The sequence below is a fragment of the Tachysurus fulvidraco genome, chromosome 16 (assembly GCF_022655615.1).
Source record: "Tachysurus fulvidraco isolate hzauxx_2018 chromosome 16, HZAU_PFXX_2.0, whole genome shotgun sequence".
Classification (NCBI taxonomy): domain Eukaryota; kingdom Metazoa; phylum Chordata; class Actinopteri; order Siluriformes; family Bagridae; genus Tachysurus; species Tachysurus fulvidraco.
The window spans coordinates 8,124,049-8,148,966 of NC_062533.1; the positions used below are offsets into that span (position 1 = coordinate 8,124,049).

At 40.6% G+C, this 24,918-nt stretch overlaps 1 protein-coding gene across 6 annotated transcripts in view; it reads left to right on the forward strand.

Annotated features, from left to right (window-relative positions):
* The window catches only part of ppp1r13bb (protein phosphatase 1, regulatory subunit 13Bb), a 37,996-nt gene extending 13,785 nt beyond the window's left edge, over positions 1-24,211 (forward strand). The window contains exons 4-19 of one of the 6 annotated variants that reach the window (XM_047801498.1): positions 894-1,013; positions 1,911-1,981; positions 11,782-11,883; positions 13,411-13,585; positions 14,452-14,648; positions 14,886-15,026; positions 15,293-15,485; positions 15,938-16,084; positions 17,149-17,273; positions 19,100-19,598; positions 19,732-20,489; positions 20,703-20,840; positions 20,968-21,101; positions 21,373-21,539; positions 22,343-22,542; positions 22,792-24,211. In XM_047801498.1, coding sequence (XP_047657454.1) covers positions 894-1,013; positions 1,911-1,981; positions 11,782-11,883; positions 13,411-13,585; positions 14,452-14,648; positions 14,886-15,026; positions 15,293-15,485; positions 15,938-16,084; positions 17,149-17,273; positions 19,100-19,598; positions 19,732-20,489; positions 20,703-20,840; positions 20,968-21,101; positions 21,373-21,539; positions 22,343-22,542; positions 22,792-22,833 — 3,209 coding nt within the window. In that variant the 3' untranslated portion in view covers positions 22,834-24,211. The other 5 variants (XM_047801497.1, XM_027149019.2, XM_047801500.1 and 2 more) reach the window with 5 other exon arrangements.
* Positions 24,212-24,918: the final 707 nt, after the last annotated feature.

The following is a 24,918-nucleotide window of genomic DNA, read 5'->3' on the forward strand; positions in this document are numbered from 1 at the left end:
AGTAACATTTCTGAGCTATGTTAAAGACTCGATTAATACAATGCCTTGTCACACAGGTCGAATTTGAGGCGAGACACTTCTGCTGCTTTAGAGGGGAAGGGAGAAATCAGGACAAACACTACAATGATTGTACACTATAGAAGTAAATCACTATCCTTCACGTTCTAGTGAAGACTGCAGTATTGTTGTTGGGCTTTACAGTATGTTCTTCATTTCAGCTTTAAGGTTTCATTTATCTGTCTATGATCCGTGTAATATTCACCAGCCCGCAGCTTGTATTCATGCAGGAATAATTCATACCGTGAGGCTCATTTCCAAACAGGTTCTTATTCACTTGCTAGACAGTGTATATAATCTACTTTAATTAATCAAAGACAATGAAGGGCTACAATTAGTGCCTTTTGTAGAAAAAGAAAAAAGATGAAGATGCATTAAGTTAAATACATAAAGAACTGTTAACACTGTCCCAATTTTCTCTCTCCACCTGCTCCTAGAAGCTGTGTTTTTGTTTTGTTTTGACAAGCCTCCTTTTTCCTCTGCATCTCCCTGTTTCCCGCCACACTACATTCCTCTGGCAGGAAGCCATATTTGACTCTTTGATACGTGTGTGTGTGTGTGTGTGTGTGTGTGTGTGTGCGCCTTTCCCTCCTTCTCCAAGGTGAGGTGTGGCACTCTCCCTTCTTAATTTCTTTCTCAGGGCTCCTTATTAGACCCAAAGTTCCAAGGGTCAGAAAACTGCCTGCCTTTGAATGGAGATGGACTCTGAGCTTTGTATTCATTCTCAACACTTTAGCCTCACCTCTGTTCTTTGTTGATCTCTCAGAAGCCTAGTGATAGTGTTTTTTTCCTTCACCTTCTAAAGTGCTGGACTATGTGATCTTCCTTCCTTGCAGAACGAGCTATTCCCTTTGACCACATGATGTACGAGCACCTGCAGAAGTGGGGCACCAGGAAACAGGAAGTGAAGTTCTTCTTGCGCCACGAGGAATCTCCCACAGAGAGCAGTGAACCAGGTGAGCCTTTACTGCTGCATTGTCAAGCACCTGAACTCTGCCCACCTTTTCAACTGCCCCACAGCTGCCACTACCAACTTTTACTCACAAAAAGATCAGTTTTACAGTATTGTCCAAGTTCAGACACCATTTTCCTCTAGTAGATTTCCTCACCATTTTCCTCAGCCTGATTGATCAGACTGGTACAGTGCAGTATGGCTGGTTAAGTGGTGGTTATATAATTAAGCAGCTTGCTGTACGTTTGGATTAAGTGTCTAGCTTCTAGTATCTTTTCAGGTTCTCTCACACAAAGTATGAGCCACATGTGTAGTCTGGAATCACTTGCATGTTGTGTGTTATAAAATCTGAGGCTTAAATTACATTTAAATGTTTTAATCTACATCTAAGTAATACTAGGATATAATGCTGGCACTCTAACCAAATACAAACATAACTTGGCACAGCGTTACTTGCCCTACGGTTATCTCTCACGCTCTTGCTCTGGCACCGGCACCCTCTTGCTCTCACATGCTGCTTGTGTGTGTGGACCATGAGCTGTAGTTTGAGAATTGATATGCAGTGAGCTGTAATATTGTGGGTGTTAAACCATCACAAACTCATCTTTTAGAAGGACTCAGTCCTGTCTGCCTGAGCACAGCCAAAGCAATCTCACATTTTGTCTGCCTACGCCATCTGTCCACTGACCCGTCTCTCTTTCCTTCTGTCCTTTCATCTTGTATTTAGGTCTACGTATCATATTGCTGTGTTTGAGTGGCTGCCTTTAATGTCACCGCAGCAGGACTACACAGATTAAAGCATAATAATCTATGCATGTTGCCTGGTCATGTTATGCCAAGATTAAAATGTTTTGCAGTGCTCTAAATGTGCATATCTCCCTCTTTCTTTTCTTAATGACAGGGAGTCAGCAGTCTCAGGAGCAGGCTAACCGAAGGATTGGAAGTGGCTCTGATAAGCACAATGAAAATGGGGTATGCGGATCTCATGTTTCTGTAATATGAGTGACTGTTAATGTTGAAATATTTCATCAGTTGTCATGACCTCTAGGCTTCATCATGTGTCCTAAATCACAGTGTAGCTTCGTAGAATATTTCTCTCTGTGCACCGGTTCATAGATGAACGGGGTTCTCATTATTGTTCTGCTGGTAAAGCCGTCTGTCATAACACATCCAATTAATTGCTCACTCAACATAGAATTAATAGACTTTGCTGTCTGAGAGAGAGTACATAAACATCACATGATTAATGTCTAGGTCATGTGTCTAGCTAACATTACATGCCCCTCTAGGCAATTTTGTCACCACTGCTACACTTGCTTGTATCTTTCCTCTTGGTTGGGTGATATCTATTGCTAAAAGCAACAAATAAACAGCAACGAAAAGTACATTTTCAATTGAATTGTGTTAATGTTTATTTGTTTAGCATTATATACACACTTGTAAAATATGATGTAGACACAAGTCAGTCTGCTTTACTTGATTACTTGACTTCTGCATCAGAAGGCCACTTAGCTGGCTAGCTTGCACAGTTTTATTAACAAGCTGCTAATCTAGATTTGACTACTCCAAACATTTTGGGGTTTGAAACTGAAACAATGTTTGCTTGGCGTTTTTGGATCATTCTGGACATGACCTCTGCAAAAACACAGTTAGGACTGAGTCTCCATGCTGCTTTGTTTTGTTTTTGAATGCTAGTCTATCCTTTTCTAATTGGCTAAACTTGTGCATTAGCTTGTGCTTCTCATGTTTTAGTGTGGTTTTTTTTGTTTTGTTTTTTTTTTACTTTGCAAATGCCTGTGCAGTTTTCTATTTTTCTAATGAGAACCCCACAGTTGTCACTCTGAGCCGCATATCGAATACTGCTCTTACAGGCATTTTCCATATTTGCACTCTTTCATAGACGCTTTGCTGTTTGTGCCTTTTGTTCTTTCAGGCCACTTGATTATAAGAGGTTCCTTCAGCATCATTCACTTTCGTTCTCTTTGTAGCCATCTGGCCCAGATTCTGGCAGAGAAAATGCTATGCTCTAGGAAGTGGAACTAATTTTACCTTAAGGGATGTGGATGGATGCAGACAAGAAAATAATGGCTGCTGTACAGCACAGACATTTATATAACATATAGTGAGTTTAAGGTTATTCCTTCCACTTTACACGTTTCCTCTTTCTCTCTCTCTCTTCCTCTGCATTTCTGGTATTTCCGGTGCCTTGGGGGAGGAAGTGACAGACAATAGAGGACACACTTCATTTAATTTGCTTGAGGTGGTTAGCCAGGGAAATTATTTGAAAAGATGCGCTAGCTGATGTCCTTAGGGTACAGAGCCCCACCATGGTGGTGATTAGTACGTTGTGTATCCTGTGAATGACAGGCAAATAGTCTGGTCAGTTTTTCATTGTTTTCTGTTCCTGCAAGGTTAAGTCATGATACCATGTATAGGGTGACAACACTGAACGTTCTATGAGAAGTCTGTCTGTCTGTCTGTGTGTCTGTCTTTGTGTGTGTCTTTCTCTGTCTGTCTGTCTGTGGGTGGGTGGTCTGTCTGTGTCTGTCTGTCTGTGGGTGGGTGTGTCTGTCTGTGGGTGGGTGTGTCTGTCTGTGTGTGTCTGTCTCTGTGTGTGGGTGGGTGTCTGTCTGTCTGAGTATCTGTCTGCCTGTGTGTGTCTGTCTGTCTGTGGGTGGGTGTGTCTGTCTGTGGGTGGGTGTCTGTCTGTCTGTCTGTGTATGTCTCTGTGTGTGGGTGGGTGTCTGTCTGTCCGAATATCTGTCTGTGTGTGTCTCTGTCTTTGTGTGTGCGTGTCTGTCTGTCTGTCTGTCTGTGGGTCTGTCTGTCTGTGGGTCTGTCTGTCTGTGGGTGGGTGTGTCCTTCTGCCTGTGGGTGGGTGTCTGTGGGTGTGTCTGTCTGTCTGTGGGTGTGTCTCTCTGTCTGTGGGTGGGTGTGGGTGTGTCTGTCTGTCTGTAGATGGGTGTGTGTGTCTCTGTCTGTCTGTCTGTCTGTCTGTGGGAGTGCCTGTCTGTCTGTGGGTGGGTCTGTCTGTTGGTGTGTCTGTCTGTCGGTGGGTGGGTGGGTGTCTGTCTGTCTGTGGGTGGGTGTCTGTCTGTCTGTGGGTGGGTGTCTGTCTGTCTGTGGGTGGGGGTGTGTCTGTGAGTGTGTCTGTCTGTGTCTCTGTGTGCGTGTGTCTGCAATTCTCCATCCCAAAATGTCCTACTTCTCAGTCCATTATATAATTATTAACTGTTTATTCCACTCACTGTGAGCAATATAAACATTTTATTTCTGAAAGAACTGTTATTTCTCTGCAGAAAGCCAAAAGTAAGAGGCCCAGAGAGGGAAAAAAGTATATTTGACTATCAAGATTGTGACAAGTGAGTCATTTGTAGATTAACTGTATTTCTCAGCTACTGGCATCAGAGAAATAAAGATGAATAACATTAGTGTTATTGAATTTGTTAGATTTTACAGATAAAATCTTGATCGGTTTAAGGACGTCCTCCTTAATTTAAGGACATGACTGAAAGAATATTTTTTTTTCAAGCATTTTTTTTTTAAATTGCAGTACAACCTATTACAACTAAAACATCAAATATTACTACACTCGAACAAGCCAAATCTGAAATCAATCAGATTTGTTGTGCTTTTCGAAAATAATCTGTTATACAGACTTTTTTCTGTTTGTCATTTATAGGTGTTATCAACACAGTCTGTGAGTAGGACTTGTTTCACCCACAGACAACCTGTGGTCTGTCCTTCAGGGCTGCTATGTATTTTTATTTATTTTTTCCTCCATCATGCCTCACTTTTGTGCGAACTTGGTAAACATCAACACTACAACATTGTCAGACTTAAAATAATACCTCCCAGTGCAGAGCTTAAGCTGTACCTCAGCTGACAAAAACAGATCAACTTTAATTCTATGGTGTGTCTTTGTTTGTGTGCAGGTTTCTCTACAGGTTGTCCTCAAGGCAGACAGACAATCTATTCCTGGTTTATTATTCAGTTGCTCCTTTATATATTTTTGGGATTACAGCAGTTTTATGACATAAGAGGTCTTAAGAGGATCAGTGTCCTTGGTATGGCCCTCTGGCTTTGCTAAATTGGGGCTTTTCTCTGCTCTCATCCCCTTGTATGTAGACGTGACATTACTGAGATGATGATGATGTGTACACACACACACACACACACATCTCTCTCTCTCTCTCTCTCTCTCTCTCTCTCTCTCTCTCTCTCTCTCTCTCTCTCTCTCTCTCTCTCTCTCTTTCTCTCTCTTTCACTTGCATACCGCTATGTCCAGGGATGATAATCCCTGGACACGTGCTCAGCAGTTCCTGTATTGGGTGGTCTCTTTTCTCCTATGTCCTTTCATTCTTATGCTCTCTTACTTTCATCCCTTCTCTCCTCTCCTCCTCTCTCTTTCTCTCTCTTTCTGCCATGGTTCTTGTCAGCAGGGCAGTTTATGTGGCATTGGAGTGAAAGTGTATGTGGCAGTTGTCTCTGAGTGGGATTATTTGTAATAATTCGGCCCCTCCCTTCCATTTCTCTCCTTTTCCTTCCCCGTCACTCTTCGCCATCTCTATCTATCTGCACATCCTTTCACTCTCAGCTGAGCAGACTTGTGTTTCGAAGAGACAGGCGGATTTGAGGTAAGGCTTCTTGGGTCTTGCTGATATTCATTTCACTCTGCTATTCTAAAGTCAGTGTGGTCCTGCTGATTTGATTAATGTATTGTTTTAGTGGAGGTTACTGTTTTTGCACACACTTGTGGCATTGTACTTTGTTGATATGGTCTTGTGAAATGTATTATCCATGAGCTGCAGAACTCTGGACTGTGTGGGCAGCATAACTTTACCAGAGTTGAAGCTTTTTTCCTGTGTGTGTGGGTGGCTTTGCCCTGCGGGGAGTGTATATTCTAGTCTTTGCTTCATTTTTCATACGATCTGCCTCAAATCTCTGTCTCATCCTACCAGAGAACGCGAACATTGCAGGTAATCATTACAACTAGAGGCTGTGTGTTAAACTTAATGCTTATTTCTGTTAGCATTGTGTATTAAATATTGTTAGCATTGAATGAAATTTTGAGAAATATTCCTCTATAATCCCAGTTTTTTTTGTTTGATTTTGGACGTGGTTTGGTCATCCTGCAAATATACTGCTCTGCTATTGTGTGCGACTTGTCGGTCAAGCACGGATCTAAGCCCAAAAAAAAACAAGGCAAGGCTGCAGCTCTATGCTGAACCATGTGGAAAGAGGAGGAGGATGATTTTTCCATGGCATGAGTGTTCTTGGTGAGCATAACTTGTATAGTTACACAGAGCAAAATGAATAAAACTAGTCCAGTTTGTCTGTTGGTGCCTTTGTGATTTTTGTCATATTTCTAATATTGTTTTTTCTTTTAAGGAACTCTGACATTTACGTAACACCTTGTACCACATATCTATCAGACCTATCTTGTGGCCTATACTTAAAACACCTGCATTCAGAGAATTATTTAACGTATGCTTTATGTAATTTATAGATCGGTTTGAGTTACAGTTTAGGTATGCATAAAAATGGTGCGTCTTATAGGATTTTATAGAGTCCAGCAGATTTAGTGAGCTAGTCAGCAGCCCCTTGTTCAGTCAGAGCTTCAGTTAATGCCTTGTTGGCATTTCTAGAATAATTTATCATGCTGTATTTTTATTTTTTTATTTTTATAATTTAACAGAATCAGTCTAAGCAAGATACAACTCTAGTATATGTTCAACCTTTCAGATGAGGTTCGGACCAACAAGCTAACTATGCAGTGTTTTTGGATATAGCTCACATATGAAGTCATTCTTATTACATCCTTGTTGTCAGAAGACTGAACATTTTCCATTCTGCATACTTGAAGGTTGAAGCTGCCTCTGTGTAAAAGCATAAAAAATGCCTTGCTGCAGTATGTAAACCCACCGAAGCGGACTCTCCACCCTGCAGATACACTGGGATTGCAGGTTCTCTTGATGAAAGCGTGCTCCAGCATCACATCCTCTAGAGAACATGGCCTTGGGCTCAGGAGATGGAAGGAGCTGCTTTTAACAAGGCCTATACACTGACCTGATTTGTTTGTCATTTATTAAATGAGCTTTACAAGATTGAGTCATCATCGTCTACAGATTCTAGGAGAAATTGGAAAAAGGAGTTTCTCAGACTTATGACTCCTTCGAAGAAAGAAAGAAAGCTAAAATCCTAGAAAGATTCCTAAAGTTGTGCTTTCATTAGGAAATCAAATGATATGAAAGAGTAGAACCTCTATTCACATGGAAATATTTTCTCAAAAGCAGTTAAACTATTGGGTCAAGGCTTTCACTTCTGTACTAAATCCTGCAGTTGTACGCTACTTTTCTTTTCGCCGGAGATAGACGCAGCATTTTTTCAGCGGCATCTGATGAGAGTTGCAGAATGAAAGCTTGAAAGTCAGAGGAAGTTCTTTCCCTGTACAAAGAAAAATCTTTTTTTTTTAAAAATCTTTTTTTCAGCACCAAACTTATAAGGCTGTATACTTAAGATAAAAGGTTACATGGGCATCTGGAAAATCCAGATAACTCCAAACACTACCCAACCTTCTCTTACACCTTTTTATGGCCATTTCATAAAGATGTTTGCTTCATCCCCTGTGTGATACTGAGACACAGAGTTTGCTGTGTGTGCAAATATGAGCTAACATTATCGCCCTTTAAGCCGTGAATCACTTCACACACCACTTGCGTCAAATCATTTCTGTGGTAATGAAATTTGGAGGCTTGCCTTGACTACACAGAGTGCAGACTGTGTCATTACTGATCATGGACTCAACTAAACTGCTGTGCTGCACTGTACCATTACAGGGCCCTACAAGCCTTAATCTTATTCTCTCTCTCTCTTTTTATGGTTTGTATGTTTGTTTTTATCTATCTATCTATCTATCTATCTATCTATCTATCTATCTATCTATCTATCTATCTATCTATCTATCTATCTATCTATCTATCTATCTATCTATCTATCTATCTATCTATCTATCTATCTATCTATCTAGACTAATGTAATCAAAATCTGTGCAATGAATATCATGACCAATAGCACTGGCTAATTCTTGAGTTAAGGCTGCATCACAATTGGATTTCTGTTATCTTTGGTAACATAACATGTACAGTATATACTTTTTGAATCCAATAAAAAATATTTTATGTCTTAGTGCCTACAACGGAAATAGATGTCTAATTTGAGCAGAAGTGTGCTGATTTCTACCTTCTGCTCTGACTGCAGACATGCTGAAGCAGTGAACTCAAAATAGACTACTATACACATACAGATACACCTTGTTCAGCAGTAAACAAAACTACAATTATAATGTTTTAGTAAGTAATTCATTTTTTTTAAAAATCACAATATAACATGATCAGCATGTTATTATGTTGTATTAATGTTAGTTCTACCTTACAACAGTTATATTGTTGCACACAGCAGTAATCATGCACAATATTTGCTCATTTTTCAGGAATATTCAGGGACATATTTAATTTAAGCAGTTAAAAAAAATTCTCCCTAACCGGTTCATGTACAGTTCACATTCATACGCAGACAAATTCCCATCCCGGGGCTTCATGTACATCCTGTCCTGCACCCTATACAGTTTTCACTCCTGCATTTATTTATTTGTTGTTTTGTTATGTATTTATTTGTTTATCTGTTTATTTATTTATTGCTTTCAAGTGAGTGAGAATCTAGAACAATATTTTTTGTTTAATATGCATATTGGCTTACATACAGTATATGACTTCAATATAATTTAAAAGTCATTATTAACTTAACAGTTAAGTGTGTGGATTAGACATTTGATGGGTTTCAATGAGACCAAACCGTACACCCAGTTATTTCCATCCAAAAACATCCGGGCCGGAAGTTGCTTTTCAAGATGATGTTGAAACCATTATTATTATTATTATTATTATTATTATTATTATTATTAGTAGTAGTAGTAGTAGTAGTAGTAGTAGTAGTAGTGGTAGTAGTAGTAGTAGTAGTATTTTTTTATTATTCGTGGTAGTAGTAATTATTATTATTATTATTATTTGTTTTAATTTTTATAAAAACAGCCTGTAAATAATCTGAACAAGTAAGAAATAAATTTGAATGTTTCACCTTGAAGTCAAATAGTTTTATTTCACATGGGTCAGGCATACACGCGATGATTTTAAAACAAATCAACAAAAACTGAGCGCCGATGCCATGAATTAAAATTTTCAATCCGTCAGACTAATTTAAAATGACTTTTGGTTTGATGCAAACCCAATTTGTTCTCGCGCCCTCAGGCTAAACTATTTAAACTGCTTACTATTTCCCTCCTCACTGTTTTGTCAGCTGGTTAGTCGGTGATGTGTAGTGTTGATACCGAGGGGAGCTGGAGAGTTGCAGCCCAAATGTAGGACTGCGTAATACCGTATAAACAGCATGCCATTTAGTACGACGCTATTCATTGCTCAGCGATTTCGGATGTAATCACAGATTGTGAAGCGTGCGCAGTAGCGTGTCCACTCTCCTCAAGCTTGCAGGGTTTTAATGTGCTTTTTCAGAGACTTTGGAGGTGATTATAGGATGGAATTTATACACGTGGAGGCAGTGCAGGAATTTACAGACTCGGGACAGTGCAGTAGACTAAAAGTGTGCTCTTGTGAAATTACATGGGGGAACTCTCTTCAGGTAATGATCTTTTGTGCCTAACATCAACATTACATAAGAAGATGAGAATGTTACTGATTCATAATAGTGAAGAATCTAAGAAATTCATAATAGTGTAGAATCAGGTAATCATCTCCTCGGCAGGTTTTGTATTGTTTTCTCTGTTTTTTGAGATTGCAGCGTTTTTTATCTGAAATGTGCTTACTTCAAATGTTTAACCATCCCATATCGCACGCACTTGAACTTGCCACAAAGCTTCAATTTAAGGCACTCGGGTGTTGTCCTTAATATTATTATTTACAAAAAAATTAAATAAAACATGACATCACATGCTCGGTGTAGCCGATGTGGTAGGGAATATTTATGCACAACATTCTACAGTCATTTAATATACACAGCAAATTCTTCTTATTAATATAGATTAATTAAATTAATAGATCAGATTTATTGTTCTTTTTTTTTGCCAAGAATAGATCTGGCCAATGGCTGTAGGTGACCCAGCAAATGCTGCACTGCTGATGCTTGTGTGGGAGTTATATGCTGATGGATTATTGCACTCGTGTAGGCTTTTTTATGTGCAGTCTTTGCTTATCATACTGCATGTTTCTGTAAGCAGGTGAGCACTGAGCACTTTCAGTAACAAAATTCACTACAGGAAAAAGTGTTGTAACTGTCTAATAAATACATACAAGCTATGCACTATTTCCAAGGATATGGTAGCAAGGGTTATATTTGAGATTCATGATCTGTTTCACGCATTTTTAACTTTTTGTTACAAATTTAGCTCATTTTTTTTTTCAAAGCTTGTTAGTAACTTAAAATTGTGTAGACATAAAAAAGGCGTACCAGATCTGACGAAAAATGGTTTTCTGTTGCTGTAAAGATCAGGTGGGTGTTCAGCTGTAACAGTCATTGGATCAAAGTAGCTTTAAGATGAGCTTATTGAATAGTGAACACAAGGATGGAAGAAAAAGGGTAATGGATTTTTATTCAGGGATTTAATAGCATTGCATTTGGGTGTCAGACCCAAAAAAAAATTCCTGATTCAGATCTAGTAGTTGCTTTATTGTGACTATCGGAGAATAAATGTATATGGCATGCAGGGTTTTATAAATATTCTATTCAGTGGTGGCAACTAAGTGAACAACCATCAAAGCTCAGGGAGATACAAGGGCTCTGTCCATAACTTTACAATGTTTCTACATTTTTTAATACCCTTTTATATAGTTTTGCTCTCATTGATGGTTTTGCTACTATTCAGTGTGTGTAAAGCAGAGACTGCTGTCTCAGCTTCCACAGTGTAAATTATAGTCTGTGTATGCTTTCTGCATTGTTGTTGTTAGTGTTTGTTTGTTTATTTATTTATTTATTGCTTGCTGCATGGCAGTTCTGCTCTGCTGCCATGGCGACAGCATGGCGACCGGCAGTGTGATGGACGCCTCACTCTTATCAGTCTTAATGCCAGGGGACAGATTATGAAGACCTGCTTTGCATCTTCTCACAGACCAGTTTTTTTGTCTTTCAGCTGAAATCAGGGCCGTTTCTCTCCCAGTTGTGCTCAGCACAGGGCATGTTTATATTAGCATGCCTACAATTTAGCTTAGGGTTTACACCAGGAGGGTGAAACTTGTGTCCTGGTAAACCACAGACCTACAGAGATGTTTGCTTTTACTTTTCTAACCCACAGCAAATAATTAACTGATGGGTTGACACAGGAATGATAAATGAATTGGATTGTTAGAGAAATTCTGTGGTCCATGATGTTTACACAGCCACAGGCCTTTTACACCCTGTTAACACTACACTGAGCATTGTAGAAAGCACTCTTTATGTTTTACCCTCCCTTTCTCCCTCTCTGATTTGCCCCTACTTCAGTCTCTTTCGTCCCAGCTTCCCCCCCATATCCTCCGTCCTTTTTTTTATCATGGGTATAAACAAGGTTTTTCCAGTCGCATGATTGGCTGTCTGTGAATAGAACATACTACTCATCAACTTAATGGAGTGCTTTTGTTTTGGTTTCTTGAAAATGACCTGCTAACAGACACCTCCTCTCCCACCACCCCATCTGTCTCTCCTCCTTCATCCTTCCCTCTCTTCAGGTGGCAAATTCTCGCGTAGAGCTCACACTCTCCGAGTTGCAGGAGATGGCCACACGGCAGCAGCAGCAGATCGAGGCCCAACAGCAGATCCTCGTCGCTAAGGTAACTCTCTCTTCTTTTATAGGTGCCGTATGTACTGCGCTTCAGTCTGGAGATCAGGTGCAACTCAGTGGTGGATGCTGCGTGTTGTGCATTCAATGCTGGTTAAATAACGTGCATGTTAAGATTTCCGGCACTGAGTGAGAGTAGAAAAAGGATATTCAAAGTTGTTCCATGTGAATGTATTCACTTGCAGTGCAGATTGGTTGAAGTCTCTCTGTTCCTTCATTAGACCTGCGTAGGCAAGCTTTCGCCTATAATACATGCCGTCATATAGGGGAATATTTTGGGGCTTTCTACCCTATAATTTGCCGTCTCCCGACTGTCTACTCAATGTGGCAATTTACATCATGTGAAGCTTGAATAGAAGAAACCTTGTGTATGGAGAATGTATTTTAAATGTGTGAGCTCATCTGCAGGATTTTAAAAATTTCATTACCCCCTCTTAGTGGTTGTTGTCAGCAGCGAGTGCAGTGGCGATGAGCTCATCTCTGTTTACTGCTGTGGTGATGTTAGTGGCAAAATCAGCACAGGAGACCATTCCAAGAACAAACAATGCCAGTAATTTAGCAAACATTCTCAGAAATGTCCTGTATGCAGCAGGCATTTCTCACCAGCTCAAGCCAAATAGCTTTCAAGATTCTTGTTTTCTCATTAAGAATAAAGATGTAAGAGCTGTTTAGAGAGTGACATTCAGTTCAGTCATCGCTCAGCAAAATCCCTCAGTTGATGAAAGTGGAGTCAATTTCCGATCTGTTGTTGAAGCAGCTGCAGATTGAGAGTGGCTGATGAGCAGAGATCAGATAATGAAGCTATAAATGTAGTCAGTTGGTAGAAAGGGCTCTGAAGACAGTGTGCTAGCAGTCACTAAGAGGCCACCAATGCCTGTGCTAGGTTTAGCTGTGTCGCACACTTCGATGAATTTTCCCACCACGCTGACATGCATTACTTCCATACAAGACAGCCTATTTAGCTTATTCAGCTTATACAACAGAGCTTTGAATACACCATTTAATATATTAATGCCTTTATTTTACCAATTTATAGTTAATGTTGTGCTTCCTGCTTCACCTACGTTACAGTTGCAATACAACAGTCATTCTCTCCCCACTCACGCTCATTCACTCATTCTCTCTCTCTCTCTCTCTCTCTCTCTCTCTCTCTCTCTCTCTCTCTCGTGTGCTCACTCTCACTTCCCACTTCCTCTCTCACTCTCTCACTCTCTCTCTCTTTCACACACACACACACACACACACACACACACACACACCTGTCACATACAAAATACACCCTCGCCACATTATGACATTCTCATTTTGCAAGCTGTTTGATTAGTCTCATTATTTGGCATGACTGTACAAGTCCTCATGTTTGTTACATCCAGATACAACCTTGTGACTTATCAGAATCAAGCACTGAACCGTGTGAATTAAGTCACATGTGCAATGTGAAACGAGAGCCCTTTGTCTCTTTAAATGGCTGAGCTATAGCTGTGTGTGTCTCAGACTCCTTCACTTCGTGTTTGTGCAGGAGCAACGATTACGGTATCTGAAGCAGCAGGAGCGGAGGCAGCAGCAGTCCGTATCTGAAACAGAGAAGCTGCAGAGGCTGAAAGAAAGAGTGGACAGTCAGGAAGCCAAACTCAAAAAGATTCGTGCCATGAGAGGCCAAGTTGACTACAGCAAGGTCATCAATGGTAACCTGTGTATGTATTTTTCAGTGCTGATGACAAATTGCTGGACTTCACGTGACTTTCAGGCATGTTTGCCCCAAAAGCTTTTTTGAAAAAGAAAAGAACACACAAAAAAAAAGAACACCGTATGATTCGAAAAACAAATATAACAAGCATTTAAAAAAACCTTTATTCATGCGATAGACATCAAAAGTGATGTCAGTTCTGCTGCTGAAATGGTAACTTTTGTCTTAGAGCAACAATTATATTGTTGAACATACATGTTACAAAAACATTCCTTACAAGGAAATGTAACCAGGAACAAGTGGAACATGCATGTCAGCAAAATGACCCAAATAGCATAATCGAACCACTGGGATTTCCTTTAATTCATCAACCAGTTGAAAGCCCATTGCACCATTATAGACTGCATAGTCCCATGATGTCTATAGCACAGAATTGAAATTCTCACACAATGTTGTCCTCAATGCTGAGACCAGGGCTAAGTGTAGAAGATTGGGACTGTAAATGATAAACATTTTTATACTCTTAAGACACACAAGCATGCATGTTGTTTAGTATTGTACCAGGTTCTCTTCAGTTTGCTGCAAATATCATAGTCTTATCCTCCCTACAGTTTCCCTTCTCCCTCTTTCAGCTAAGTATATTACTCGTGTCCATCAGTTAAATTGGTTTTAATTCATCGCTCAGTTTATTAAATAATCTTCCACAAATCACATGTGACAAACTTTAGGAAGGTCATATGAAAGTTATTTGAGGTGCATTCTCTTGGCTGAATGTCGGTTTTTACCCTGTAGGCAACGTGATACATGTGCAGTAGTTATACAAATTCTGAGACTGTGTCTAATGAACAGTTTGTTTGTGTTGTATCTTGTTAGCTGCAGAGATCGAGCACATCAGTGGAATGTTCCAAGAGAAGCAGGCAGAGCTTCAAGCTGCTGTGCTCAGGGTAGACCAGCTGAGTCAGCAGCTGGAAGAGTTGCGCAGAGGCAGACTTAACGGCCTGCAGGGCCTTGGGGGTCATGTCACCGGCACTGCTGCACTGGAGCTCCGCAAGCTTTACCAAGAACTACAGGTCTGTGTATACATACTGTACACACATGAATACAATTCTAAATTACAATATCAAACATTTTGGCTAACTTTTTTAGACTGACTATTTTTCCCAGGTGAATCTTGTTGGCTCCGAGACTGAAGTTGTAATTAATTGATCATTCTGTGATTGAGTCAGAAATGTCTTCTGCAAGCAAATGGTATTTGTCAGGGTTGTACCATTGGTGACAGAGATGTTTTTGTTGCGTGTGCTTGTCAGATCCGTAACAAGCTGAACCAGGAGCAGAACAGTAAGCTACAGCAGCAGAAGGAGCTGCTGAACAAGCGCAATATGGAGGTGACGCTGATGGACAAGCGCATCAGTGAGCTCCGCGATCGCCTCTATAAGAAAAAAGCTGAGGCACGTCAAAAAGAGAACTTGCCTGTAAGGCTAGGAGTTCACCTCACACCCAGACATAAACATGCACTAAAAGTAAACTTCTATCACAAATGAGCAGAATTTGGACACAGATGGAACTCAGAATGAAAAACCCAGAAGATTATAAATGTATTTTAGCCATTGTGCTTTTTGTATATGCTAATATACTGATTTGTGTGTCGTCCCCCCCCCCTTTCATTCCCTGTTCTTCTTCAATCTCGCTTTATTTCGCCTGTTAATGTCTACAGCTTAACCATGCAAATGGACCTCCTTCACCCCAGCCAACGGGAGGCAATACAGGCCGTGTGGCAGCAGTAGGGCCTTATATCCAGGTCCCGGTGCCATCACGCCAAGACACCAACTACGTAGTTCCACCAGATCCTCTTAAACCTCAGACACTAGGCATGAACACTACAGCTAACCATGCTCGCTCTAAATCAGGTCAGTCATTGCATAACCATATTTTACAATCTTGACTAGAGACCAGTTATTTAGGCATGTTTCTTTGTATCTCAACTCAGGGGTTCTATTTTTCTTGTCATTCCAAACCTGTCCTCATAGGCTATAAAATAATGTGTAGTAACTTGCAATGTAAGTAATTCCATTAAGATGGACATTGTGTATAATGTTTGTCACTTAGCCACCATCTAGATTAGGCATGTGCCTTTGTGTTTGCTGGTAGAGGGAGACATTGTATAGAACGCCTCCGTTCTCTGTGTTGTTTCACACATCAATTACTGTTCAATTTCCTTCTTTCTCTACTCTTATAACATCTTATGTAATCTCTACTTTGTGGCTGACATTTCTGTGTGTATCTCTTTCTCCTCCCTTTGCTCTGTCTGTACCGTACTGTTGTACTTGTACTATGTGTGTGTTGTGGGGGGGCTGATCAGACGGAGTGAGAAAGCCTTCAGGCCCGTGGAAGGTCTCTGATTTAGACATCATAGTGGACCCGTTCCCACCGTCTCCTCCGGAGTCTGGCTCGGGCCCCGGGGTCTCCGGTACCTCCTGTTCTACAGAGGGGTCAGATGGAGTCTCTTGTGAGTGGGAAGGTGGCTGATGGAGAGCTGGAGGGATGGCCCCTGAACCTTATCCAGAGTACTGGACAGGATCATTGCAGTGCCAGCGTAGCAATATTCATTTACACCAGTATTACTGTTGAACATGGTCCAAAAGTGGATTTTACATTTTGGACAATTTATAAGTACTTTAATGACCTGGTTTCCATTTTAAATTTCCATCCCAAGTACATAAATTATAGACTGATTGGAAGCAAAAAGTGCTAAGAACTTAGTATTCAGACACCAAATGTTAGGGGCCAGACACATCAAGCATCTGGATTATTGACTGTTACCGGTACAGTAATATGAGATATTTCATGAGAATGCGCTTCCCTTTTATGCACTGAAATCAAACTTCACTGACTGGGTTCCCATAAAGTACACTGCTGATCCTGTGTGTGATTGTGGGTGGCTGCGTGTGCCCATGTGAGAGGATTCGAAATGTCTGTTAATGACTGCGTGTTGGTGTGGCTGTGTGTAGGTATGATCCATGTTTGTATGAAACTCTACCCTGATAAGGTTCACAGGGTCCTCTACCACCTAAACCATAAAACTATTAACTTGCTTTAGCAGTGCAGAGACTGTGACTTTCATTATAACATGTAATGACAAAATTAGCAAGACATGGCAGAAAAATCAGTTAAAATATAAATGTTTGTTGTGTCTTCAAGAGCATTTCAAGTACAGTATATTTATCACTTGCAGACAGATTGAGAACCGTAATTACTGTAAGTGCGACTGTAAGTCTGGATGTCAGTGCTTATTAGAGATTTCTAATGCATTCTAATCCATGTAGATTTATTTATTTATTTACTTATTTGCTCACAGACATTAATGATTGTTGGTCTGTCAAGTGATGGTTCTCTTGACACATACTGCCATATAATCTGTACTACTATGAAAAAGCTATATTACTAATGCTTGTTATATGCACCTCCATTTGCATTTTGAAATAATTTACCACCTGGAACATGTGATAATAGCAGCACTACTAAGTACAGATATCATATTTATTTTTATACTGATTTTCTCTATTTTTGAAGCTAATGATGCAGGGTGGCCCACCCTCAGCAAAGGCAATGCATCTCTGAAGCCTTCAGACTGGAAAGATTCAGTAGGAGACATTCCCAGCAAAACAGCGTCTCCTGCTGGTACCCCATCAGAAAAGGTTAGGCTTCCAGTGTCAGTCCTTCTGTCTCTATTAAAGAATTATTTAATTTTTGAATTTTAAAAAAAAAAAAATTTATTTATTTATTTATTTATTATGACAGCTATTTATTTGTTTTTTGTTGTACATGGATAAGTGCAGTTAGTTTAGTAAATGTTCAAGATCCTTGTCTATACAGTGTGGGAAATAATTATTTGATCCCCTGTTGATTTTGTATGTTTACCCCTTTACAAAGAAATTAGCGGTCTAGAATTAGTATGGTATGTTTATTTTAACAGAGAGAGACAAAATATAAACCAGAAAACTCCAGAAAAAAAAGATTAGAAATTTATTCAAATTTGATTAATTGAAATAAGTATTTGAAGCAAGATTTCTTACCCCTAAAGACCGGTTATGTTCCCATTAGGGACACACATTAGTCCTGTCCCTTTAGAAAAGTACTCCTAATCTCAACTTGTATATAAAAGATGCCTGTCACAGAATCAATCTCTCTTTCAAACCTCTCCAACACCATGGGCAAGACCAAAGAGCTGTCAATGTACGTCAAGGACTGATTGTAGATCTGCACAAGACCATCAGCAATAAGCTTGTTGAGAAAGAGATCACAGTTGGCACGATAATAAGAAAAAGGACAGGAATCCAAGATAACATTCGATGGCCCCCGCTCTGGAGCTGCCTGCATGAACTCACCTTGTGGGGTAATTAGAGGGATCAGCCCAGAATTACATGGGAGGAGCTTGTTAAGCTCACGAGAAATGGGACCACAGTCAGCAAGAAGACCATTGGTAACACACTGTCGAAATGAATTCAGATCCTGCAGTGCCCGCAAGGTTTCCCAGCACAAGAAGGCATACAGTATGCACAGGCCCATCTGAAGTTTGCCAATGAACGCCTGAATGACTCGAGAATTCTTGGGAGAATGGGATGTGGTCCGATGAGACCAAAAATTGGTTTGGAGTCAGAGAAATGCTGAATATGATCCCAAGAACAGCGTCCCCACTGTCAAACATGGAGTTGGAAACATTCTGCTTTGGGGCTGTTTCTCTGCTACGGGTACAGGAAGACTTGAGGGGCAGATGTACCGTAGAATCTTGGATGAGAACCTCCTGGCCTCAGCCAGAACACTGAAGAAGGGTCGTGGACAGTGACTCAGAACATCTGGCCAAGGCAGCAAAGAGTGGCTCAAGAAGAAGCACATTAAGATCCTGGCATGGCCTAGCCAGTCTCCAGACCTTATTCCCAGAAAATCTGTGGAAGGAGCGGATTTTCATGGCATGGAGAGTATCTGTCTCCTGAGATGTGCGCAAACCTGAAAAAAGGTCTGATCTCAGTACTTGGTGGAGAAACTCTTGTTGGCAAGCACAAAGTTTTGCTTGAGGATCAAAAACTTATTTCACTCAATCAGAAACAAATGAATTTCTAAGATTTAATGTTTCTTTTCTGGATTTTTTGTTGATATTCTGTCTCTCTCCATTTAAATAAACCTACCATAGAAACATTATGGACCGCTGATTACTTAGAAATTTCTCAAAATTAATTTTTTTGAAACTTATCAAATCAGCAGGGGATCAAATAATTATATTCCCTGACTGTATATAACAAATTTAAAAACAACAACCTCTGCACTCTAGCAATAAAGCTCAGATAAACAGATAAGGTTTTTTTTTTTTGTCTATTCAGATCTTTTCTAATGGAGCTTTATTTAAATTCTTTAAAACTGCAGCACCCCAGAACAATGCAAGTTTCTCTAAGAATGCTTTATATTCAGACTAAATCTAACTATATTTAATTTGATACAATATCATTCTCTTGTTTGTTTTGTGTAGGTTCAGGACATAAGTAAACTAGGCCCAGCTCCACCTCCTCCCTGTAAGCCCCAGCCTCCTCCTTACGGCACCCACACCCGAGCCCACCCACTTTCGTCAATCAATTCTGGCTCCACTGGCTCCCTGGACCGGCGTAAAGATGTGCCACTGTGTTCTGTTCCAACCCACTCAAACATCCCCCCTAATCCCAGTGCTCCACCTCCAACTGTCTGGCCACGAGGTGGCTCCTCCACTGGCTCCTCTTCACAGCAGATTCAGCAGCGCATCTCAGTCCCTCCCAGTCCCACCTTCCAGCCCAGCTCTCCACTTTTCCCCCCAGGAGAGAGGTCTGACCCCCCTCTGGCCGTGGCAGTGCGCCCCTTTATCCCAGACAGGGGTTCCAGACCACAGTCACCTAGGAAAGGCCCACCTACTATGAACTCAAGTTCCATTTATCACATGTACCTACAGCAGGGGGTGCCCAAGAATTACCCTCTTGGGAAGTCTTCTGTCAAAGCCGGTAAGTAACAAATTCAGTTCACCTAGTTATTTTAAAGAATTTGGCCTTTTTGACTTGAATTAGTCTTATGTATGCACTGATTTGTTCATTTGAGTATGTAAATTTGTGACATTTTCTTAACCTTTGTCTGCAGTTTATGGAAAGCCACTCTTGCCCTCCAGCTCTACTCCCACTTCTCCCCTGCCTTTCCCGGGCTCTGGGTCTTTCCCTATGCTACCAGTCCCTCTAGCCGATGTGGTAGATGGAGATCTGGAAATTGAAGGCCAGGCAGCTGTTTTCCCAGAATCCCCTGTACCCATCGTGGACCACATTCCTCGTCCACTCAGTCCCACCAAGCTTACACCCATGGTTCACTCGCCCATGCGTTTCCAGAGTGATGCTGAGCTCGAGGCCCTGCGCAGGAAGCTGGCCAATGCACCACGACCACTCAAAAAGCGCAGTTCCATCACAGAGCCTGAAGGACCAAGTGGGCCAAACATCCAGAAGCTCCTCTACCAGCGCTTCAACACTCTGGCTGGTGGAATAGAAGGAGGCATTGGAGGAGTGGGAGGAGGAAGTGGAGTCACTCCCTTCTACCAGCCTACAGGAACGACAGTGGGAGAGGCACTGGCTGATGCAGATAATGGGAATACATCTTCTGAAACACCAGCTTTGACTCTCGTGAGTACAGAGGAAGTGCCCTCGCAAGACTTACACCAAGGTGATGCCAATGATAACCAGCCAGTGCAGCCAGCAAGTGAAACAGAAGTCTCAACAGCACTGGAGCCGACAACAGCCTCGGAAGACAACAACAACAACATCCCAGCAGAACCTGTGGCCACTCTACCTAGCCCTGTTCCTGAAGCCAGCTCACCACAGGAGGCAGGAAGCTCACCAGCCGCTCCAATTACGGTAAGCTTAAAAAAACCACATCATACGTTTCCAGTTGTAATCATGGATATGATTGGTTGTTTACAAGGTGGAGTACTAGCATGGAACTCAGCACTGCTTGATCAAACAGCTGTCTTTAGTTGCACCTTTATACTTACAGGACCCAGGTGAATCCACAATACCCACTTTTCTTTTTGTGTACAGAGTTAATATGTCTATTTAAAATCTCTTTAGGAGAAGCGTACTAATCTAAAGAAGCCTGACTCGGAGAGGACAGGCCATGGTTTCAGAGTGAAGTTTAATCCATTGGCCCTGCTGCTGGATGCCTCACTTGAGGGCGAGTTTGACCTGGTGCAGCGGATCATCTATGAGGTACATTTACAGAACATATGGCAATGAAGTATATTTTTTACTAACAGATTTTGCACATTCATTCTTAGTCACATTCTCTTTTGTCAGCTTAGTCTTGAGTGTTAAACTTATGAGGTGATGTTGACAGGTGGAGAACCCCAGCACCCCGAACGATGAGGGCATCACACCCTTACACAATTCTGTGTGTGCCGGACACCACCACATTGTCAAGTTCCTGCTTGACTTTGGAGTTAATGTCAATGCAGCAGACAGTGATGGCTGGTGAGTTGACTCCAGATTTTTGTGTACATACTACATTCAATCTAAGCACATATCTCGTATCTGAGCAGATAATATAATTGCGTTGCTAGCATACTCTGACATGCCTAGGATTGGAATTTACCACCTTTTGTAAACTTTCCTGTCCTGTACTGAGCCATGCTTAAATTAATCATTCATTCAGACAGGCTTTATTTTTTAATATCATTTGAGAATGTTTTTGTTTTGGAAAGGGTTCATGTGTGTTTGTGTGTGTGTGTGTGTGTTTTACCAGGACACCCCTGCACTGTGCTGCCTCCTGCAACAGCGTTCACCTCTGCAAGCTGCTGGTAGAGTCCGGCGCTGCGATCTTTGCCACCACTATCAGTGATGTTGAAACAGCCGCAGACAAGTGTGAAGAAATGGAGGAGGGTTATATTCAGTGCTCACAATTCCTCTATGGTAAATGCTTTCGAAATCTTTTTCGCTTTTACCTTTGCTGTTTCTGTTGGCCAAACAAGCTTTCTTTTATGTAGTTAAGACAATTTTCATGCCTTCGCCACTAGGTGGTGAAAGCATTACATTTTCAGGTTAGCTGTCCTTCTTGTTAGAGCATCTGAAGAAGGAGTGGTTGAATGTTAGAAGGATTATATGGAACTATTACTGTAACCAACAGGGGAACTGATTAGATTTTGGAAAAAATCTTAGAGGTCGAGTTCTCTCTCTTCTGTAGTCAGTTAATCAACAGTACAATTTTCACTGTGTTGTAGACATGTAAACATTTATGCAGAATGCATTTTATATATAAATGCAGCCAGTAAATATTTTTTTGTTGTTTAAACTTTTAACATTGGGTGGCGCTGTTGTCTCACATGCTATTGTTTTTGTGGTAAAATCTTGTTTTTCCTTTGCCCTGTCTGGTATTATTTTGGCAGTATTGGGCACATTGGGAATTAACTTGCTGAGAATGTCAAGGAGCTGCTTGTTATTAAGTAGTTTTGATACAGTAGTAGTACTGTTTTGTTATTTAGCCCGAATCTTACAAAATTGATCCATATTGTTGATCGACGTACGGTTTTGTGGTAAACACCTGTTTTCTGCCTTCTAGGATTTTGATAGTTGCAGTTGCATCTATGCAGATAAGTCTGTTCAGTAAATTCAGCTGTTTTTCAGCTGTGATTGTCATTTTAACTGATCAAAGTATACCAGGACATGGTGTTTACTGTACAAGGTTCACTAATCTGTTAATTGTTTTGTGTGTGCAGGTGTGCAGGAGAAACTGGGTGTGATGAATAAAGGGGTCGTGTACACTTTGTGGGACTACGAGGCTCAAAATGCAGACGAGCTGTCGTTCCAGGAGGGGGATGCCATCACCATCCTGCGCAGGAAAGATGATACAGAGACAGATTGGTGGTGGGCCAAACTTAATGACAAGGAAGGCTTCGTACCTCGTAACCTGCTTGGGGTAAAACCTATCATTCATCACTGACTGTACTAAACTAGCTCTTAAATGTACATACTCAGATGTGTACCTAGATTGTATATTGGCTCATTTCTCTTAATAATCCATACAAAATTCATAGCCTTGTAAATCTTTAGCTGTTGTTCATTGTGAATATGGAAATGATGTATTACAGACATGTATTGCATTTGCTTACTATAGATTAAGTCTGCAGCTACATGTTTAAAGCTTTATCTGTATGTCTCCCTGCAGTTGTACCCCAGAATAAAACCACGTCAGAGATCCTTGGCATAGCTGACTGCCCCTTTCCCATCTGACTGACTGGACTGATATCTGGGGGTCTTAGGACCTCCATTTTCACCCCTCAATCTTTGCTGATGCAGTTCCTGCAGGGTTAACGCTGCTAAACCAGGCCTTCCCATTTAAGGCACATCAGAGACACACACAAACAAAAACAAGTTAAACAGGAAGCCTCAGGTCCTAAGGTCTGCCCCATTACTCCAATAGAGATCATCATTTCCTCACTTCCCTCTACCCCTCAAGATTCGGATTCTACCAGTCTTCTATGACGTGTCTCATAGTTGCTACACATTTCGTCACCTCTATCAAGGCACTATTTACTTGAGATTATAGCTTTTGTTTTATAACATTGTTTCAGCTTGTGTTTTTGTCTGGAGCTTTTTACAGCTATTATTTTATTGACCGTACGCTGGCACAGCGCTCAGCCAGAGCACAGCTGCTTTTGCTTCCTACCAGCTTTTATTCAACAAGCGAGTCTTAACAATGAAGTTAGAATTTCTTAAGGTTTTAAGGGTTATGTTGAGTTACACTATATTTATGAGTTAAGAACAAAAGAATGCTGAGTGAATGAATTTCATAGTGTATAAAAATGAATGCAGTGAAAGTGAAATGTATGATAAGGTGTGTGAGAAAAGAAACGGTTACATGGCTTATATGAAAGAGCAAATGCTTTAAAATGTTGTTTCAAACATATTGCAGAATATCTGATTAACACATGTACATTTAAGTAACGGTATTTGCACATGTCAGATACAGTGTTATCTGTATGAATGGTGAGTTTCCTCTACCATGAGTGATGAGAGCATAAAATAAGGTAGGTATGGATGGGCTATTGAGAGGCTATTGTTTTAAAGATGTCCTATGGAGATAGCATAAGCATATGAATATGTGAATGGAATGACCGTGTGTGAGCACAAGAAACCAAACCGGTGTTGCAGTACCATTAACAGTAATTGGCAATACAGAATAAACGTTGCTATGATTTTAGTAGGATAAGGTTTTTATCCAAAGGCACTAAGATGGTTTAAAATGTCTTAATTTTTCTCCGCTAGCAGATCAAAAGGTCTGAACTGAATGCATTACGTTGTTTTACACTGTATTTTTAAAAAACAAAATGGAATTACATTGTGCCACTCCATTCCCCTTCCACTCCTCTTGAAAGTTCTGTGAGTTGATCTTTCTGCCCTGCCTCTGAAGCAGTAATGAGCTTTAAACATAGAGTTCACCTGTAAATACTATTAAGAAGCTCTAAAATGATTTGTGCTATGTTCAGTACTTGCCTGTGCTGACTTCTGTATGCCATACAGATATGAACACTCGCACCTTCTGTTCTCTACATGTGCACAAATAAACATTAAACCAATCAAAGTAGGACATGGTGTGGTTTTCTTGTTTTCTGTCTTTTTCTTATTGGTCAACTACCCTTCAGGCCAGTGTCAACAACACTTTTACACAAGTTTGGGGGGGGGAAACAGTAGCAGGTAAACTACAGAGTAAACATGATGCATTCAGGGGACTCAAGGCCATTATGTTGGAACATATCTGTCCTCATCTTGGTACCACTGAGTAATATCAGTTAGAGCATTATTCAGCTTATACATAATGCATCAGATGCCTGCAGATTACAGTCTTTAGGCCTCTCATTATTTGTGTATTAAATGTGAATTAAAACATGCTGTAGGAAGCAATTAGATGAGCAATGTAAAACAGTTAAAAGCAGCATTATGACTTAATTTTAAGCCATTATATATTCTTGAAAGGATGGTGATTGTACAATGGAAACTATAATAACACTGGATACCTTTAAAGAATAAAACATGAAAAAATATCAATGGCTTTCTTCTATAGACCAAAGTTCCTATAGTGGCCACAAGAGTGCAGACTAACACACAAAAGTGCTTAGAAAACAATTAAAATGACCTGTTGTGATGACATCCTAGTATATTTTAATGAGTTACAGTGAGTGCTTAACAAATATAAAAAGCTAAACCACTGCCTCGAGATAAAGCATTACATTTTTCAGTACTGTTCTTGTTGAGGTCAGTTTGCGGTGCTTTGACAGGAAATGGGCAATGTAAT